The sequence below is a fragment of the Lycorma delicatula genome, chromosome 8, assembly GCF_047948215.1.
Source record: "Lycorma delicatula isolate Av1 chromosome 8, ASM4794821v1, whole genome shotgun sequence".
Taxonomy (NCBI): Eukaryota; Metazoa; Arthropoda; class Insecta; order Hemiptera; family Fulgoridae; genus Lycorma; species Lycorma delicatula.
In genome coordinates, this window is record NC_134462.1 from 40384504 (window position 1) to 40406696 (window position 22193).

The 22193-nt window shown below is 29.7% G+C and overlaps 1 protein-coding gene across 3 annotated transcripts in view; it reads right to left on the reverse strand.

Moving 5' to 3' along the window:
- Nucleotides 1-423: 423 nt before the first annotated feature.
- LOC142328628 (ATP-sensitive inward rectifier potassium channel 11-like) overlaps nt 424-22193 on the reverse strand; it is a 92690-nt gene continuing 70920 nt past the window's right edge. The window contains exons 4-5 of one of the 3 annotated variants that reach the window (XM_075372474.1): nt 7611-7796; nt 424-1411 (exon numbers count right to left, since the gene is read on the reverse strand). In XM_075372474.1, coding sequence (XP_075228589.1) covers nt 838-1411; nt 7611-7796 — 760 coding nt within the window. In that variant the 3' untranslated portion in view covers nt 424-837. The remainder of the gene's footprint in view (nt 1412-7610; nt 7797-22193) is intronic. The other 2 variants (XM_075372473.1, XM_075372472.1) reach the window with 2 other exon arrangements.

A 22193-nucleotide genomic window follows, 5' to 3' on the forward strand; every position in this document is an offset into this window, starting at 1 on the left:
AAAGTGTAAAAAAGGATGGTTAGCATCTTCCTGGAGTGATTTTCAAAAGGTTAATTTTTTTCTCTTTAACTAATTTCCGTTTATGTTCTTTGCAATAAATAAATAAAAGTTTTCATATGTTTTTTGACACTTATAGAAGTGCAGAGTGACTTTTTCACCCGTTATAAATCGTTCATCCAAATTTCCAATGCACTACCGGTTTGTCATTTTTTTAAATATTTAAAGAAAAAGAAGATTTTATAAAAATTTCAATTCAATATTTATTTGAATTTCTCATAACATATTCTAATTAATTTACAAATATTTTATTGTACAAAATTATTTATTACTAATTATTCATATTATAGTATACTTTTGTATATAAGAATTTAGGTACAAGAAATAAACGTTCAATATATGTTTATTTAATTTTACTTAAATTCTATTTATTTATTTTACCCTTAAATATAATCGATGTAAGATTTTTGATCATAGCCAATAACATAATAGCCAAAAACCGTGGACGAAATGTTTAAAAAATAGATGAGGGAACATTAACAGTAAAAAATTGAAAAGAAATAATTTGATTATAAAGAAAATTGGTGACAAATTTTATAGTTGTGAGAAAGAAAAGTGGAATGGAATTGAAACTGCATTGAACGAATGAGTGATTCAGAGAAAAAGATTAGATGATATTTTAAAAACAAATATAATAAATTAGATATGGAAAATGCAGTAAAAGGTTTAATGTATCTGGAAGATTCATTCTTTATAAATCTAATGTTAAGGAACTGCAGAAAAGAAATATAACTTTATAATCAAATTGTTTCTGATTTACCACAATCACTTTTTTTATTATCATAAAAATCCTTCCACTGTTGTTAAGTCATCACCAGAAAATGTTGCCAAACCAGTATGCGATCTTTTATCAATTAATGATATCAACGACGTATGGAATTCTTTTTTAATGTTATTATCAATTTTATTTGATGTACGGTCCGTTGTTATTTTTTCTTTACTTATATTATCTTTATTTTGATGATTTGTTTCTTTTTCTTCATGAAAATCAGTTCCTAATAATGTTTTTTCTTTATTTAATAATACATAATTATGAGTCCAATAGTGTAACTGTCTTGCACTGCATCTCGGTGTTTCAACCGGTATCGTTTGATTGAAACGTCTATAATCTAAAATATAACCGTGTTTTGTATTTTTAACTAACGAACGATATCTTTGCCCCCATAATATTTCGCACGCTAAATATGATGTTCTCGCTTCAGTATCTTGTCCCATAGTTTCAACCGTACCGGATAATATGATAATTATTTCAAAACGTGCTGTTGATAAATCAGCTGCCGATAAATCGTACAATGGACTATTTGAATCTATACGATGAACGACGGTTAACGGCCATAATAAAAATACTTCTGATCTGTAACAAAGAAATAAATATTTTTAATTAATTTATTGTAATACTAATAATACCAGGATAGTTTGAAAGTTCTCCGTTTGATGAAGAAACAAAGGCCCAAGTGTGACCAAATAACTATTGTCAACTATGATTCTTTAGATGGCATACTGCGAAGTTTCAGACGCGCGCGTATAGTTACTTATTTATGGCGATCGAGTAAAGGAAACAAGTGTTTACATATGAAAAAATCGATAAAATTTAAATTCGAGCTGTTTTAAAGTTCTACAAGGTTTATCGGACATATAAAAAGACTTACATTCTACTTTAAACAAATCTATCTCTTTGTTTTCAACGGTAAATAACAGTCTGTTGGATTTAAACATGGTTGAACACTCATAATGTATGAACGCTAGTGATGCTCAAAAACCGCTACGACCGACGAAATTCTCACAAAAATCCGTATAAAATGATTGCAAATATACCGTATTGCTGACATTGAAAATATAAACCTTCATACAATAAACAATCGATCAAAAATTGATTCGATTGAACACTTTTGGAAAATGTTTAGACTTACTTAAACGCGATTCTGCTGCTTTTCTTTGACATTTTATAAAAACAAATTAATCATGGATTCATTATTACCCGACTGAGACCATACTTTGGAGCAAGTGAAAGTGCGCCAAAGAAAGCGAAATCTATTCCATCTGTAGGAAAATCATAGCTATGATTTGTTGGGTTTCTCGTGATGTGCTCCTAAACTACGTGGAAAAAGGCAGGACCATTTCCGGTCAGTATTATGCTTACTTCTGGATTGATTTAATGGTGTTATTCAGGCCAAAAAGCCATATTAGGTGAAAAGGAAAATGCTTTTTCATTACGATAAAACGCCTGAAAAGACGTCTTTGGGGTTATTGTTACAAAACTCCATGACCTACACTTCGAACTGGTTTTTCATTCACCGAATTTTTCTCTCAGCGATTACTTTCTCCTCTTTCCATACTTGAAGAAATGGCTCGCTAGACGAAAATTCAGTTCAGATGATGAGGGCAAAGCTGAGACAACTGCTTATTTTGCAGAGTCGGAGATATTGCATTATACTGCAATATATTGCATTAAAAAATCTTTTTACTTTTTATTTCTTAATATTCCATTAAAAAGTCGTTGGTTTAAATATATCCTGTTGTACTTACTGACTACGTTAAAACAAAAAAAAAAAAACGAAAAATAAAATTTAAAAAAATCTATTGGTTTCTTTGTCAGGCCGAGAACTTTCGAAGAAATCTCCTAACAACTTATTTATTGTTATAAAATAATTTAAATAACATCATTAAGCAAATTAAAAATGAAAATTTACAAGATTTTGTACAATTAATAAGTATACAGAAAAAAAATAATTTTTTTCTGTTACAATTAATTGTATTATTAAATTATGTACAGGAGATCTGTATTTTTTATTTACTAGAATTTGTTTTCTTTCCGGCATTATACAACTATATTATTATATATTATAATTATACCTGTATATATAATGGCAGTAATATACTAACTGAGCATAATTATTCAGCGCATTTTAGGGGTTAATAAAAAATGAACAAAATAATGTAGCGCGCGTTAATTATTTTCAAACATTAATGTACGAGAGGTTATCTCTAAAATAAAGACCAATAAAGATGCTCATGTGAAACGTGTTTTAAGTTAATATTTGTTGTTTACAAAACTGTTTGAAATGCCCTATTTGAAAATAAAATATTCATGTAAGTACAATGCATTTTTTTGTTGTTTTATAAACATTTAAAATCCGCTGAATAATTTATGATCACCCGGTATATTATAAAACAGGGTTCAGTTTATATTAACTTTTCGTTTTTTGAATTCAGGGGGCCTTTATTTTGATAAAAATTATTTTACACTGTTTTTTTGATAACGGTGTAAAAAAAATATATATATATATTTGATAACAGTGTGTGTGTATGTGTGTGTGTGTATGCGTGGATTGTATTTTGTATGATACTCCTCTATAAATTATTAACACGGAGTACGAAGGAGTTTGAAATTTGGCGTGTTATATAAGCGGAATAATGATAATATTAAAGTTGGGATTCAAATTCAAAGGGGTGAAGATAATTTTTAAGCGGATTGAAATTATAATTTTCTCCCAGTCTATTTGATTGTGTTGAGACTTTACGCTTCTATCTGATCATGCCACTAAAGTTAATTAACGCGTGCTAGAATTTCTGAACATAATCATCTCTGAATTCTCTCAGTTATTTTGTTGTAAATTTTTATTTTTATTCATCTCCTTTGATTTTATAAAGTCATTAGTTAGATTTTGGACGAGGTATTCCAAAGGTAATCATGATTGAAAAGCTAATTACATTGTGAATAAAAAACAATTTCTATGATGAATGTTGAAAAATTATACCTATAAAACGAATAGCACAAGCGAAACGAGCCTTCAGTAAGAAATATAATTTGTTTACATCAAAAATTAATTTAAATGTCAGGAAAAGATTTTTGAAAGTATATGTTTGGAGTGTCGCTTTATATGGAAGTGAAACTTGGACAATCGGAGTATCTGAGAAGAAAAGATTAGAAGCTTTTGAAATGTGGTGCTATAGAAGAATGTTAAAAATCAGATGGGTGGATAAAGTGACATATGAAGAGGTATTGCGACAAATAGATGAAGAAAGAAGCATTTGGAAAAATATAGTTAAAAGAAGAGACAGACTTATAGGCCACATACTAAGACATCCTGTAATAGTCGCTTTAATATTGGAAGGACAGGTAGAAGGGAAAAATTGTGTAGGCAGGCCACGTTTGGAATATGTAAAACAAATTGTTAGGGATGTAGGATGTAGAGGGTATACTGAAATGAAACGACTAGCACTAGATAGGGAATCTTGGAGAGCTGCCTCAAACCAGTCAAATGACTGAAGACAAAAAAAAAATAAAAAAATAAAACGAGAAAACGAACAATGAATAGTGAGCAGTTTTGTTTACAAAAACTGGAAATATAGAACGCAAAATTATTAATACTAGCTAGCAAAGCGTTTGGCTTATTACTAACTACAACATTCTGTCATGTTGGGACACTCCAGGCAGTCTACGCTGTCCTTGCCTTATGACTTCCGTGGTACATACTTACAATCAGTCTAGATCTGTATGTTGAAATAAATCGTAAATTATTTCCAGTAAAACTTTTTAACTTTCTACTATCTTATAAAGATAAAAAATTAAAAAAATAGTTGGAATAAAAGTAGTTAGTATTAAATCTTTTTAACTTTATTTTTTTTAAATATTGGAAATTGATTATAAAAGCTATTTGAAAAATAAGGAATTAAAATAAAACAAAATAAGCCCTTATCTAAAACACCTCTAGACTTTTTATGGATGGGTAAACACCAATCCAGGAATTTTTTTTAATTTGTTTTTATTTTGAGATACATTGAGTTAAAAAATGCGTAAATATTGTTTACATAATTTTTAAATATACTTATGTATACTTATTTTTACTTCCTTGTACGAAGAAAGTATTGTGATGGGAAAAATTTCGGTTTTCAGATTTCAACTGAAATATCCATTTTGACCATCCCTGAATCCATTTTCATTAATTTCACTGTGACGTCAGTATGTATGTATTTCGCATAACTCAAAAAGATTAGCCGTAGGATGTTGAAATTTTGGATTTAGGACTGCTGTAACGTCTAGTTGTGCACTTGCCCTTTTAATTGCGATCGATTGAACCAAAAGTGTACAAAATACAAAATCCAAAATAATTGGATTTTGGACTTTTTCTTAACTGCAGTAATAAGCCCTCATTGAGAGCTTTTCAACTATATATCATAAATGGTACTTATTATCCTTGATTCCAGATTTATAGCCAAATACAATTTTAATTAATGAAATATTTGAATCTTACAAGGAAAGGACACATCTGTTAGAATGTGTCCATCTCATTTCTTTTTTAGCTTTTATTTTTTTTTTAATTTGAATATATTGATTTATTAATAATTGTTAATCTCTGATTGTAAAAAAAATATTACGATAAATAATAATTAAATAATAACAATAAAAAGAAAACTTATCAAAAGCTATTTATTAGTGAAATAAATATTTATGTACTTTTCATTTAAAAAAAAAATGTGTATTAGTAATTTAGTAGGCGTACTAGGAAGTCACGTGGTGTCCACATCATATTTTTAAGTTTATTTTACCTTATTACTCAGAAACTTTTTCTGTGTAAAAACAATACTGAGATCTGCATTTAAGAGAGCATTAAAAGATTTAAATGGCAGAAAGGCTCCTGGAATAGACGGAATACCTGTAGAATTACTGCGCAATGCAGGCGAGGAAGCGATTGATAGATTAAACAAACTGGTGTGTAATATTTATGAAAAAGGGGAATTTCCGTCAGACTTCAAAAAACGTGTTATAGTAATGATACCAAAGAAAACAGGGGCAGATAAATGTGAAGAATATAGAACAATTAGTTTAACTAGTCATGCATCAAAAATCTTAACTAGAATTCTATGCAGAAGAATTGAGAGGAGAGTGGAAGAAGTGTTAGGAGAAGAACAATTTGGTTTCAGGAAAAGTATAGGGACAAGGGAAGCAATTTTAGGCCTCAGATTAATAGTAGAAGGAAGGTTAAAGAAAAACAAACCAACATACTTGGCGTTTATAGACCTAGAAAAGGCATTTGATAACGTAAACTGGAATAAAATGTTCAGCATTTTAAAAAAATTAGGATTCAAATACAGAGATAGAAGAACAATTGCTAACATGTACAGGAACCAAACAGCAACAGTTACAATTGAAGAACATAAGAAAGAAGCCGTAATAAGAAAGGGAGTACGACAAGGATGTTCCCTGTCTCCGTTACTTTTTAATCTTTACATAGAACTAGCAGTTAATGATGTTAAAGAACAATTTAGATTCGGAGTAACAGTACAAGGTGAAAAGATAAAGATGCTACGATTTGCTGATGATATAGTAATTCTAGCCGAGAGTAAAAAGGATTTAGAAGAAACAATGAACGGCATAGATGAAGTCCTACGCAAGAACTATCGCATGAAAATAAACAAGAACAAAACTAAAGTAATGAAATGTAGTAGAAATAACAAAGATGGACCACTGAATGTGAAAATAGAAGGAGAAAAAATTATGGAGGTAGAAGAATTTTCTTATTTGGGAAGTAGAATTACTAAAGATGGACGAAGCAGGAGCGATATAAAATGCCGGATAGCACAAGCGAAACGAGCCTTCAGTAAGAAATATAATTTGTTTACATCAAAAATTAATTTAAATGTCAGGAAAAGATTTTTGAAAGTATATGTTTGGAGTGTCGCTTTATATGGAAGTGAAACTTGGACGATCGGAGTATCTGAGAAGAATAGATTAGAAGCTTTTGAAATGTGGTGCTATAGGAGAATGTTAAAAATCAGATGGGTGGATAAAGTGACAAATGAAGAGGTATTGCGGCAAATAGATGAAGAAAGAAGCATTTGGAAAAATATAGTTAAAAGAAGAGACAGACTTATAGGCCACATACTAAGGCATCCTGGAATAATCGCTTTAATATTGAAAGGACAGGTAGAAGGAAAAAATTGTGTAGGCAGGCCATATTTGGAATATGTAAAACAAATTGTTGGGGATGTAGGATGTAGAGGGTATACTGAAATGAAACGACTTGCACTAGATAGGGAATCTTGGAGAGCATCAAACCAGTCAAATGACTGAAGAAAAAAAAAAAAAAACTGTAAAATTTTAATTTGTTTCTATTTCATACGCAATATTTCTTCTGCTTTTTTAATAGGATTAATTTTACTAATCTTTTTGCAAAAATAAAACGAACAAAAAGGTGACAGATCATTGAATGCAGATCTAAGGAAGCTGATATTGTAAAAGTTATCGGCACATATTTTTTAGCTTATGAATAAAAAATACACTCCATAATATAACTGGAAATTAATAATTTTATTTTTTTAGAGGAATTATTTCTTTTTTTTCAAACGCGCTCCTACCTATAAAGATTTTAATTTACCTCAATATCGTTCTGTCTATTCAAACTTTCGTATTATCAGTATTCAGTACTGGCAAGTAACTTCTGATCATTAATTATATGTTTAAAAATAAAATAATTTATATTAATAGTAAAATAATTAACCATTTATAACTTCTTATAAATAATTTTTAAAAAAATTGTAATGATACACACCCAGTTGAATCGACAGCTAAATTAAGAGTATGCTGATAGTGAGGAAGTCGTTCTCCTTCCGGAGAGATACGGTGTTGTAAAAGTCTTGCATTTAGAGTAGCGCCAAGAAGTCGTGATTTGCGTACGTCGCCTACTCTGAACATAAGACACAGCGTCCTATCTCTCATGCAAATTACTGCTTTATCACTGTTTATCAGTAACATGGAAAAGAAAAACAACGAAATTAATTACTCAATTTTATTTAAATTAAAATGTATTAAAGTGAGATATAAAACTTATCTAGTGTGTTGTTATTGCATATAATATGCATAACTTGGCATTTCAAATGTAAATAAATATTTTAGATTCGTTTAATCTCTCTCTCACTCACACTCTCTCTCTGTCTCACTGTCTCCTTTCCCCTCTTCTTCGCCATCATCTTACTCAATAAAATAGCTTTTAAAATGAATAATATAACCTTATAATTAATTGATTCAGCACTTTCTTACACTTTTCCAGCATCCGATATTTTTAGTACATCTATAAAAATGTTTCTACAGAGAGCTTCGTATTTCTTAATTAATTTATTTTTCTGAATATATGGTTTTTAATTAAGATTTTGTGATTTATTGCCGTAATACCAATAACCTTTCTTAACGGAGAAACATAAGAGTTTTGTTTTTAATAGGAAAACTCTTTTCTCGTGTTTCTATTTAACTTTTCGTATATGTACCAAATATTTACGAGTTTAAAATTTGTTATAGCGTTATTTCAGAAATTTTGACTATATAATGCTGTTTTTATACTCGTAAAAAATTATTTTTATCAGTATGAGATTAATTTTACAATTTAAATAAAATCTATAAAAATCTTAAAATTCTGTAATCTTGTTTAACCTTTAATCTTACCAGGGGTTTTGACCCACGGCACATTTTTTAATTTAACTTTGAATCAATTCCGTTTTATTAATTTTTTCAATTAAATGAATAAAATTAAAAATGTAATATTCTGTACAACGCTGAATATTCCTTTTTTATATTAAAAAATAGCGTCTTTTATGTGGATTTCGTATAAAAGTTACGTTTAAACAATACAATTCTTAAACAGTTTTAATTTATTTTGTTATTCAGTAAATAAAATTTAAAATGATGGTTATAATTTATAATTAAACATTTAATTTTTATTTAATTATAGCTTATGCAGCCATTAAAATAGTCATTTGAATTACAGAGGGAGTTTATGGATAAAAACTATGTATATAGCTATAGTTTTCAAATACCTTATCAAATATGATCCAGTATACTTTGAAAATTAGACAACTACTGTAGTACTCCAAATTTTAGATATTTATAATGAGATTTTGATTGAAAACTGTATATTTCTACATTTTCTATTTTTTTTAAATACTAAAAGAAAAATATGTAATTAGAGGTATCCTTTTTATTAATTGGTAAGTATTATCAACTATTTTGTACAGAAATTTTATTACCATTATATTTACCTCCTTCCATTGACTCTAATCAAAATTAAAGGAGGTATTTAAAGGATTGAATTTTATCAAGTATGATTACTTATGAGTAGATTTTTATCGATTTCTATGGACATTTTTATCAACACATCAGCTTTAAAGTTTTATTCTATTTAACAATTTCTGGGGTTTTTATAAACTAAGTTTTGATTTCGTTGAAACATTGTTTTTTCATTGAATAAATACGGCCTAAACGCTTTACTGGTTACCGTTACTGTAATTTAATGTGAAGTGAAAATTATTAATTTTTCCTTGCAGAATTTTAATAAGAATAGAAAATAACGTACAGCTGTGAACGTTTATATTGACTGTAGTCTGAGTTTTATTTCGTTCTGAAAGTGGAATGTTAGAACTGTAATATTTTTACTGTTTTACCAAGTGTGCTCTTTGTCTGAATAATACAAAATGGACCGACATTCTTCGCTGAACTACCTAAGTAACTTTTCTTTTATTTTATTTTTTTTGTTCTTTTTCTTTTATCCTTTACTTTCGTACTTCCTTTATTCTCTTTTACTTTATTTCTTTTTCTGGTTTTCTCTCCGATGTACCAGTGTAGGTATAAAATTTCGGTAAAATTTTGAATCACTAGTAAAATGTACAATATGTTCTACACAAGGTGAATTCAAGTAATAACGCGATATGCTTTCTGCTCTACACAAATCAATATTTTATTATTTTTTTCTTTTCATGTATATTCATTTTAAATGTAATAAAAAATGTCCTTTTTCTAATATTTTTTAGAGGACGTATATGAATAATAATAATACTTTTATAAAGGTTTTTGAAGCGGTCTTGTTACCAGTCGTTTAATATTGTCACGCACCGTAAAATTTCCACCAACCCTTCTTTGTAATTCCATTCTGCAATAAAATTTTCCATAAATTTTTTTTGTCAATTTTAGTCCTTAAAATTTAAGATTATATTAGTGCTAAAAAGAAAGATTCATAAAATTCAATTATTATTTTTTTCTTCTTTTTAATATTTGTTTGGTTTGTTATGAAATAAATACTCAAAGAAAACGGTGGAGAAAATTAATTCAGATTCTTTAAATTTGGCTTTAAAGGATCAAAATATTTATTTATGTAGAAAATGAAAGCTTTTAAAAGTATTAAACTAGCATAGAAATATTTATCACGGCTTACTAAACTTAAATGGATTAATAAAGAAACATTGAAATATTTTGCCGTTGGATTTTCTTAAAACAAATATGGTAAAACGACGTAAATCATATCTTATAACTTCTTAAAAAACAGCTGACAAAACAGGAGTAGGAGCTTCCCGGAACGCGGCTTCAGCCGCGTGTACATATGCAACTTAATTTAAAATATTTATCATTTTATTTAAATGTAATTTATATTTATGTTTATTTAATTCAATGATTCTAACTGAAACGCGCTTGCACACCGTATTTAATTCGCGTGGGTGTGGTGGTCCTCTTTTTCCTGTTTAGCCTCCGGTAACTACCATTCAGATAATACTTCAGAGGATGAATGAGAATGATATGTATGAGTGTAAATGAAGTGTAGTCTTGTACATTCTCAGTTCGACCATTCCTGAGATGTGTGATTAATTGAAACCCAACCACCAAAGAACACCGGTACCACGATCTAGTATTCAAATCCGTGTAAAAATAACTGACTTTACTAGGACTTGAACGCTGGAACTCTCGACTTCCAAATCAGCTGATTTGGGAAGACGCGTTCACCACTAGACCAACCCGGTGGGTGGGTGTGGTGGTCCTAGCGGCGACAGTCGGCACTAATTAAACTATCACAACTTAGAACAAACTTCGCTTATTCGGTCGGGAAACTGGTGTATCCGTGAGGCTTAACACACCAGGTACCAAGTCAATCAGGCGATCGAGTTCGAGATACAGCCAGACCGAGTTAAATTTTTAGACTTAAAATATTATTCATTTATTAATTCTACCGCTCACGTGTGACGTCACAACACAGCAGTAGTTTAGAGCATTTTTTAGGGTGAAGTACGATTTTTCAAAAACGTTTTTTTATTTGCAAATACTATTATTTTATAATTTTTACAAATGTGCCCAAGAAAAATATGACGTTAATTAGGCGAAATCTTGAGGTATTGAGGGTAACCTTGCTCTATAGCTTCACCCCCTTGACCTTTTAAGTTAAAAATTTAATGGCACCAATCCCTTTGTATAAAAAGAAGTAACCTGATCAATTTTGGTAAAATCGGTTCAGTAGTTGTGGAGCTATAAGGTGATTTAGAGGCCATCACCGAACACATTATACGTCACATACGAACATTAATATACAGAAAATTTCAATCCAGTTTTTTGGGTTCCTTAGGTGTCAAAACGTCAAGGTCCGATGAAAACCGCTTATGCCCAAATTAGACCAATTAAAATACTTTCTCTTCTAGAACTATAGTTCTGCTATAACGCTATCTAGATGGGAAAATAAAAATAATCACAATTGTTCTGTCAGATTATGTTTGATACTCCTTTATATAAATCATGTAGATCGATATTAATTTTTTTTTTTAAATACACACTAATTATTATAAAATAATAATAATATCCGACTCTATCAAAATAAAAAAACAAAAATTAAAACTAATACAGAAATAGAACTGAACAGTTTTATGTAAATTAACAGTACACTATTTTAGCATAAGTGGTTACGTTTCCATTGGTGTTTTCAACGAATTATGACCCATTTATATGATGTCACCACCAATATATTTTTAATAAAATTCCAAAATTCTCTTTTACAGAGAACCATTGTTAGGCTACTCTGTCGGTGAACTACTAAGTCTTACTTATTAAAATATATTACAGATTTTCTTTTTTATCTTTGTTAAATGTATATTGTAGGAAATTTAAGGAAATGATTGTTGTTGACGGCCCCTGTGGCGCGAGTGGTTCCGTAACGGCCTTTCATCCGGAGGTCTTCAGTTTGAATCCCGGGCAGGCTTGGCAGTTTCACACACGATACCAAATCATTCATTTCATCCTCTGAAGCAATGCTTAACGGTGGTCCCAGAGGTTAAAAAAAAAACAAAAACAAATTATTGTTGCAAGGCATTCGTAATGTACATATTACGTTTTCTTTTTTTTTAATTTTTGATCTCCAAAGGGTAAAAATAGTAAAATATTATAGCACTTTAATTTTTTAACTAAAATGATCATGAAATTATCTATACATAATTTGATGGATTTTTATTCGTTTCTATTACAAGATTTTAACCTGTAAAGATATTTCGATGTTAAAAATATTTGTTGGTAAAATGTATTATAATTATGGTGTTATAAAATATTTGAAATCAGCAGGTAACGCTAAGTTTCATCAATTGTATTTGTGTTGAAACGTTTTCATCCATAATCATATTTTGATAATAATAATAATTTAAATTTACAAATAATTCTCATCTTTTAATGAATCAAATTTTTTTTTGAAAATCTGTTATTGTTTTATAACCTGTAAGATAATTTTTTGACGATTAAGAAGTTTTTAATTTATTCAGTTTAAACCATTTAATAAATTATCTTTTAATAAATTCTATTTTATTAAAATTAATTTTATAAAATTTAATTGAATATCAGTAAATTAAGAAAAGACGATGCTTATGGGTGCGGGAAGGCGCACCCACCACAATTCTTTTCCAATTTAAATCTGAAGTATTTTCAGATAAAGATGTTTCTTTACCATTCCTTTCCCGAGATATGATTTTAACAAAATTTAAAACTTTGAATTTCAATATCTAAAACAGTGACTTGCTAAGAAATACCAAAATTTACAATCGTAAAACTCTTTATAAGAATATTAACCTCTTAAAGGTTAATCAAGTTTTTCCGTATTTTTGATAAGGAACAAAACCTTAAATATATCCAAAAAATCCAGTTGAACGTTTCGCTGAGGAACAAACCTTTTTTTTTATAAGTAGTTATTTATACATAGTAGTTAATTATTTTTTATATAGTAGTTATTTGTAATAATTACAATTATACTTTTTTATTATTAAAATGTCTGAACTTTGTGAAGAATAATCAGGTGACACTTTATGTTATAGTTTTAATTATAATTATTATAAAATTTAGAGAGTGAAAACAGTATGCAAGTAAAAACTTGATTAAAATAAGATATCACTAGATTTATTTAACATTATAACAATTCCATGTGACTGAATTTTATATTTCAATGTTGTATCATATTAATTTTAATACGTCATATGTTTTATGAGAAGGTTTTGTTGTTTACCGGCAACAGACATATCCTAGTATAGTCGTACCATTTCCGTAATTTTAATAGTATAAATACGATTCAATACAATTGCTACAGTTTTATTATCACTGCGTTAAATGGTAACAAAATGTTTCATCAAAATGGTAGTGCACTTTGTGCTAGTTAAAGGATGACAAATTCTGTCCTCCTAGATAATATACCATGAAATTGGCAATCAAGTACTATCACAGGCTGATGTGTATGTAGCAAAAATATGATCATACTTAATACATTTTTATTCTATGATAAACTACAGATGGATATTATTTTAATTTTTTCACATACATAATTTCAGGTATTTTTCTTTTTGTCTCAATTCATTAATACTTTTAATTTAAGAGGTAACACTATACTAAGTATTACAGCAGTCTTTCTCTGTAATTACACGTACTGAATATAGCTTGATTGATTATTTTGTAATAGTAATCATTAAAATTAATTTTTTTAATTAAAACAATTAAAAAATCTAATCTAAAGAAAAAATTATAAATATAATTAGTAAACATTAATGTATTTGAAAAATATGTATAAAAGATTTGAAAAAAATCTGTATTAGAAAATATAAAATACAAAATATTTGAAAGATTACTACTAACTCACCGGGTTGGTCTAGTGGTAAATTAGCTGATTTTGAAGTTGACGTTCTCAGGTTGAAATCCTAATAAAGGTAGTTTCTTTTATTCGAATTAGAATACTAGATCGTGGTTACCGGTGTACTTTTGTGGTTGGAGTTCAATTAACTGTACATCTCAGGAATGGTCGGTCTAAGTCTGTACAAGACTACACCTCATTTCTGTGATGTTATGCATATCATCCTCATCTCATTAAGCAAGTGGGGAGGGGGAGGGGGATTGCTTATTAGTTTCTTTTATTCGGATTTGAATACTATATCGTGGATACCGGTGTACTTTTGTGGTTGGAGTTCAATTAACTGTACATCTCAGGAATGGTCGGTCTAAGTCTGTACAAGACTACACCTCATTTCTGTGATGTTATGCATATCATCCTCATCTCATTAAGCATGTGGGGAGGGGGAGGGGGATTGCTTATTAGTTTATTTTATTCGGATTTGAATACTAGATCGTGGTTACCGGTGTACTTTTGTGGTTGGAGTTCAATTAACTGTACATCTCAGGAATGGTCGGTCTAAGTCTGTACAAGACTACACCTCATTTCTGTGATGTTATGCATATCATCCTCATCTCATTAAGCAAGTGGGGAGGGGGAGGGGGATTGCTTATTAGTTTCTTTTATTCGGATTTGAATACTATATCGTGGATACCGGTGTTCTTTGGTGGTTGGGTTTCAATTAACCAAACGTCTCAAGATTCCTGACTCTCCAAGCTGAAAAGATCGAGACCCCGCGGGGGTGGCCCCCTGGGGGTGCACCCATTTGAGGCCAGATGTCAAAGAACCGAGTCCCGGCTACTGGGTTGGGACGGCTACAAACAGCGTAGTCGGGCCTGGCGCTGCTCCTTCCAGTGGTTAGAAGCGACGCTATCTTCCAGGGCCGTGTTTGTGCTTAAATGCGGATCCGGCCCTGGGAGGCAGGGAAAGAGAAGGAAGAGAAGAAAAAACCTTTCAGGAATGGTCGACCTGAGTTTGTTCAAAAAAAATTACTTTTACCTGCACAATTACATTACACTGATAAGTTGCTAATGATTTTAATTTTTGATGCGATTATAAATAAAAGTATTAAAAAAAAAGTACTACTTATCCTGTAGTATGAAATAAAACATTATGTACTTAATATAAAAATAAATTACCATTTTTAAACGTATAAAATACATCAAATATAATAAATAACGTTTTCTTGATATTTTTTAATCCAGATCCTTTATATATGTTTTTAATCAAGTAATAAATCGTACTAAAAAAATATGTTTTTGTTGACATTTAAAAAAAAACGAAAATCATGCCACATTTTAAATCTACACGGGCAGGTTCGGAATCATAAAAGGAAGAATTTAACTTCATTTCTTCTTGTTGACGTGATGGTTGTTGGGATTTAACTTATGAAAATGCCTTAAATGTTGATTGAAAAATATATATAAAAAATCTGAAAAAAATCTGTGTTAGAATAAAATATATACAAATATTTGAAAGATAGATACTACTATCGATATTAACTTGATCGGACTAACTGGGCAAATTCTTACGAAACTGGAGAATATGTGGATATTTTAAGAATAAAATACTTTTGAAATAAAACGTTACATCGTTTAAATATAGAAAGCAGAGATAAATAGAATTATTAAATTCTAGAAAAATTATTTTTTTGAATGGTGTAATCTGGTAATGGTGCAACTAAGATAAAATGTAATAATAATAATTATAATAAGGTATAAAATTAAACCCTTATCCAAGATTCAGAAATACAGTTATTTTCCTCTTATTTATTATTATCTCTGATAATGATCCATATCTGAATTTATATAAATCTTTTTATCTATCAAAATATCTTTAGTTTTCATTCTACAAAATTTAAAAATCGATAAAAATGAACATATAGAAAAATAAATAAAAAATCAAATTAATCTTCAAAAGTTTTTAAATATTAAATTTGAGTGATAAAAATCAGTGCATTATTTATTGAGATATTTAAGTTTGAATTTTGAAAAATTAGAATAAATTTAAATAAAATCTTAATTAAAATTAATAGCATTTTTATAGTTACAACGCTTGAATAATATAAAGAAATATATTTATCGCGTAGGAAGGCAGCAGTTAAATTAATCGTAATCTCTTCCTTCCTTTTTTCGGCATAAAGAATTAAAAATCCTAAAAAAAAGTTACAGATTCGGAAATTTAATTAAACATTATTAAATATACAATTTTATAAGAGAAAGCAAATTTGAATTTTTAAAATTAGTCCGTAGGTTCCGGTGTTATAAGCATTTATATTTGAATAGAGACGATGAACTCTTTGACCTAATTTTTATTGATGAATAAGACATTGACCTTTCGTTGAAGGGTAAAATATTATTGAAGTATGTCCAAAATAGAAATAGGATTTATAAAAAAAAAAAAAAAAAAAAATAACAAGGAGGAAAGAACAACAAAAATGAGATTCTACTAAACTCACTAATTTGCTAAACTTCCCTGTCCAGTAGCCTAGGGTCACTGGTAATCGCTAGTTCATCAAATATATAGGCCCCAGGTTTACACAGAGTTACACATTATTCTTACACGACAAAATTATACATGCAGTTAACTGCTTATTCAAATGCAAATTTACATACATACGTATGAATTATTCATACAGAGAATAAAAGTTTATTACACAGCCCAAATAAATCTATTACATGAACTAGTCTTAAAACAAAAAAAAAACGCATATATTTATATAATATTATTAATAACATATTATAAATTACTAAATGTATTTCTTCGTAAGCGCAAAATATAGCTAACACTTTTGTATGTATTCAGACGTATATTTCTAAGCACCAATGAACAAGATTTTCAAGCCTCACCTTGTGGAATGAGGTTTATTATTATACATTTTCGTATTTCTATCTATTCCTCCTTTTGAGATATGGGTAGGTTCAAAAATCATTAAGGAATTTGCAGAAATCAAACATCTTAGAAAAGGTTCCTCAAACGAGGGAAAAATTATGGTATTATACCTCACCTTCACAGAAAAAAAATCCTAAACATCGGCGTTTTTTTAAAATTTTCTTGAATTATTTTTATAAATTGAATTTTAATGAGTTGGAAATCTTTATAAAAATTAAATTCAGTGGTTTTAAAATGTGCAAATTTTTTATTATTAAATTACATTTATAAATTGAAAAGTTATAAGGGATTTTCAAAATAAATGTACAGTAGGGTCTTTTTTAATCGAGATAATTGGCGGTGCTGCAGACTCGAATAACGGAATCCGCGGTTAACATACACCATAAGTTTCGTTCTTGAATTTGGCCAAAGAACCATACTAATATTGAATTGGTAGCAGTATAAGCCACGAATTAAAGATGATTATAACAATATTATTTATTATTTTATTTTCCTGTATTTATTATAATAAAATCAGTAGTTATAATCCCTCTCGCATCGACTCCTATAAACTTAGTTTGATTTTTTATCGAAAAAATCTGTTACCTTATTTTGTCTGAGTAACACAGTCCGTATCAGCGCGAACAGGCTAGTGTCATATTACCGTTAAGTCAACGAAAGGAACATCGTTTCGTTGCTCTAAATATTGGAGCGCTTTTGTAAAAAATACAGTCCCTTCATTGTGGCTAATCTTCTGGTCTTCATCAATTGGTTCATCTACTCGTCACTGGAAATTTCATTGACTTCTTCTGCATACAAGTAAACAACATAACACACTGCTGTATTAAAGTACAGAAGATACAAACCATCTAAGTTAAAAGACTCGCAATACAAAATAAAACAGAAAATAATAATAAAAAAAACCTCTTAAGAAAATCTTTGACAAATTCTACGTACCCAACCTAATAAAGATAAACAGAATTAAATGACCAACCAGCAATCATAATAAATCCGGAATCCAGAACAACACAAAAAATGAACCATAAATAAGCCCAATATAATTAAAACTGAAGGAAACAACAATCAAAATAACAAAGAAATAACTAAATCCAAAGTAGGAACTAAAAAAAAAATGAAATAGGCAAAATATAGACCGATCTTTACGCATGTAATAGACAATAGAGTATTTATTGTTCTGCTTTACTGCGACGCGTTGTAAATACACAGTGTTAGTTACTACGCAATAGTAATTAGGTACAATTACTAATCTTCAGTAATAGGCTATAATAAAATTCGTACATGGAGTAAACAGCATCTCGGTTAATTTTTTTGTTTGTTTTGCTCTTACCTGATGCTAACTAAGAATTTATTGAATGATTTTTAGTACAGTGAGAAAATGCCATACCTGAGCGGGATTCGAACCCGCAACCACCGGTTGAAAGGCCCAGACGCTACTTCATCACGGTTACGAGAGGCTAAGTTAACAGAGGCTTGGTTAAGGGAGGCCCTACTGTAATTCATAAAAAAATAAAATGGATGTTCTTGTCGTTCAGCAGAATACAAAGAAGACGGTAGTAATCCAGTGGTACGTAAGCACCGCAATACTGAAGCAAATTTTCTGCGGTCTGGAAACATCCTATTTGGAAAACTTTGCAGATATAACCGGTAGAGAAGATTACAACAAAAAAAATCGAAGAGAAAATGAAGAAAGAAAAATCTAAAAAAAAGACGACAAAGGGGTTCTTTCTAGAATGGTCTTATAGATAAGGGTTGAAGGGGTGGAGAATGGAAATTATTACCTGATAACAATAAATTATTTTTTGATAAATCAAAAGGATGGGTCGGGTACTCAGGTCAGGAGATGTAAATACTGCTGGTGACCAGTCCAGTGATAGATTTAGGTAGATTTCATAAGAAAGCTACCTATTGTAATGGGTACTATGATTCGACTTCCAGAAAATTTCAACATATCTTCGCGTTTCACATCCCCCAGACCCCAAAACCACCGTCACCTCAAAAGTTTATTCATGTTATTGAATGTTATTAATGTTATTTGATATTAGGAAAAAAATCATACCTCCCTTAATAGGCAGAGTATCGAATCTGTTTAAAGTGGTCGTTAGTCCTCTAAATATTACCTAACACATTTGTCGGAAACAATTTTTAATATGACCAACCCTTACGTCAAGGAATGACCAAAATGTTGCTGGAATTGTAAGAAGATGGGGCTTGTATGCTAAACATGTGATTTTTTTACATGCAACCATCGTCATATTGAGTAAATTTAAAGTTTTTCTTAACTTTAAGGTGGAAATCTTTTTTATCTCCTACTTAGCATCCGTGAACTCTACCTCCGCCTTCCGGCGTGCCAAAAGGGATTTTGTTTTAAATCGGGTTCGGTGCAGTATGCGATAAAAGCGATCACAGTAAGTATAACAAACGAGTGAAGAGTGCGTCACGAGTAATCAATTTTGAGCAGTGGCTTAAAACATGAAGCTGTTCGGCGAGTTATTTATAATCAGGAGTAAAGTAACAGAATTCCTTTCATTTATAAAATTTAGGGTAGTTCTTTTGTAAACGGTAGAAGTTTACCGTTTACACTTTACTTCATAAAGTGAATTCTATGAACTTTAGATTTTTCTATTGTTAATTCAATGTTAGTTTCTGTTAGTTAGAAAGTTTTTAGTAAATTGGAACTGTATTTGGTATTTATAATTTAGTTGCTATTAAATTAATTTTAATTGCAATTTTGTACATCATAAATTATTTAAGAGTAGTAATTTGTATTTATAAAAAAAATTTACGTGTTCTCTCTCTCAATATCCTTGTCGGACCGCATATTTGCGACAGTATTCTCTCGTTCTGCATTCTATTTTCGTTCGTGTGTATTTCCATTGCAGAACCCTAACAAAACTTATTTTTGCACACTCTTCATTGGAAAATTTATAAGGTATTATAAGATAATGATAACACATCATTATTCCATGAATTTATTTAAATGTCTGTTGCTCAAGAAATATTCAATTTCAATACGAAAGATTTAATTTTTAGAACCAGCTGTAAGTATTGCCAAATTGTGAAATAAATTATTTCAAACAAATATAAGTAAAATAAATTTTTAATCAGCATGAAAGATGTAATAATATTTTCTATTAATGTGTTGCTTTATTTGATTTTTTTAAAATTAACTAATAAATTTAATCCTTTTGATTTGTAATATTGAAATTTTTGTTTCGTTTAATACCAAGAAAAAATCTCCATATTTTGTTTTTTATATAAACTTCGAATTTTCTGAAACTTATATTTTGTGTGTAGTTTTTATGTAAATTTTATTTATACCATTTTACACAGAATCAAATTGTATAAAAGTTTTGTTTAATATACTTAAGTGTTATCACCCATTTAACAAAGTTCACGCCAAAGTTACCAAAACGTTCCAGTTTCTTAAAAAAAATAATATATTGTGTTTTTCGACTCCATTCTTTTTCTTTTACCCCAGATTTCTCAAAAATTACTAAAAATATTAGGTTCTGTTCTTTTTTTTTTTTTTTTTTTAATTTTTCAAGTGATATTTCATGTAAAACCACTGAATTGAAGTCCCAAGAGTTACAGTTTACGCTGGAGGCGTATAAATCAGAGTGAAATCGATTATTTGTCAGTCAACACTCTCTAACGTAGCTGGAATGGAATGCAAAGTTGGCAGGAGTTAATTACTCCCTACAAATCGCAGAACCTGGACAGAGTCCCTTGCTGCTGGATGATTCTAATCGGGCGTGTTTTTTTTTTTAAACGTTTATTTTAAATGGCGGGTCTAATTTTTCAAGTTTTGTTTATTATTATTTAGTGTTTTAAGGACGGATTTAATTGCATTCCAATCCGTTGTTAAACCAGCGTTATCGAACCCATTTTATGGGCCGGCCGCGGAAGGCTAGGCTTATGAAACCTGTCCTCCCGACGTAATTCTCCTTCAGACCGTCCACTGAAGTCCTTTCGGTGCTAACGCTTATAGGCTAGCAGGAATACGCCACAACGGGGCACTAACTATGTGGAGGGAGCAATGCGTCCCCTTTTCCGGAGGAGTCGCAATTACTGATTTGTGTTAATTTTTATTGTAAGTTTTAGAGGAAGGGTTATGTAGAAGCTCTTCATCCGCTTCTGTTATGGCTACCCTTCAGGACGCATCTCTGCTGGGCACTAACGAAGCGTTACTGAACTTGTGTCTATGATTTTTCTTCTTTATTTTCACCAGTGGAACATGTCCTGAAAGTTTGTTACATCTTTATGAAACACTCTGTATACTCTATACTCCAATATGTATAATATGATATCCAGCAGAATTTTCATTCGGTTAGTTTCTAAATGTTTATTTAATATTAATTTTAACTACGACTTAGTTGTAAATCAATTTATTCTAGTTCCTGCAATTCTATTTTTTATTTTATATTTGTTTGATATTGTATTCTAGGGTCCACCTGGGGACTCTTGTATTTCATCACAGTCCCCTTCTAGATGTTTAGGATGGCCAAGAACGCTGTACGGAGAGGTGAGAGATTATGTTCAAAAGTAAAAGAAAATATTAGTTTCTTTTTTACCTACCTTTATAGTACTTGCATTTATTAGATAATGTTTTTTGTTACGTATGAAATAAAAGGACCAAATTGTTCCACTTTGAGGTAAAAGAATAGTTTATTTAAACTTTTTGAATTGGTTGGATGGTTTGACCTCCACTTATTACTACCACGCGTAATAAATTTAAGTGTGTGTTTGTATAAAGTGAGAGTTGATAAAAAAATTGTAATTTCAAAAGAAAAAAATGAGTTACGCTATACTATCCACTTTTTTGTTATTCACAGATTATTGTCAACGTTTGGATTAGAAACCGTGCCAATATTCTTTTCTTGCCATTTGGACGATGATATTACACTTTTTTTTTCTACAACCTGTTGCAAATGCCCAACTACTTCATAATCTAGTAACTTTATCATCATTTTAGATACATCTAGTAACTGCTCCATTGTTTTCCAATTTTCCTTATTTATTTATGTCGAGTATTTTTTTATTATTATTAAATATCATATTAATTTCAATATTAACTAATAATAAATTTAGTTAATTATTAACAAATAAGCTTTTACATTTCTAAAAATTATTATTTTAAGTTGCTTATTTGAAAAAAATGAGTTTGCCCTAATAGTCTGTTTTATAAATTCTACTCATAAATACACTTCGCTATAACGCGATTCAAAATAACGTAGGCACGATTATAACGTAGATATAAGGAGTTCCGTCCAAAAAAGAACTGTTATCAGATACAAAAAAAAATTC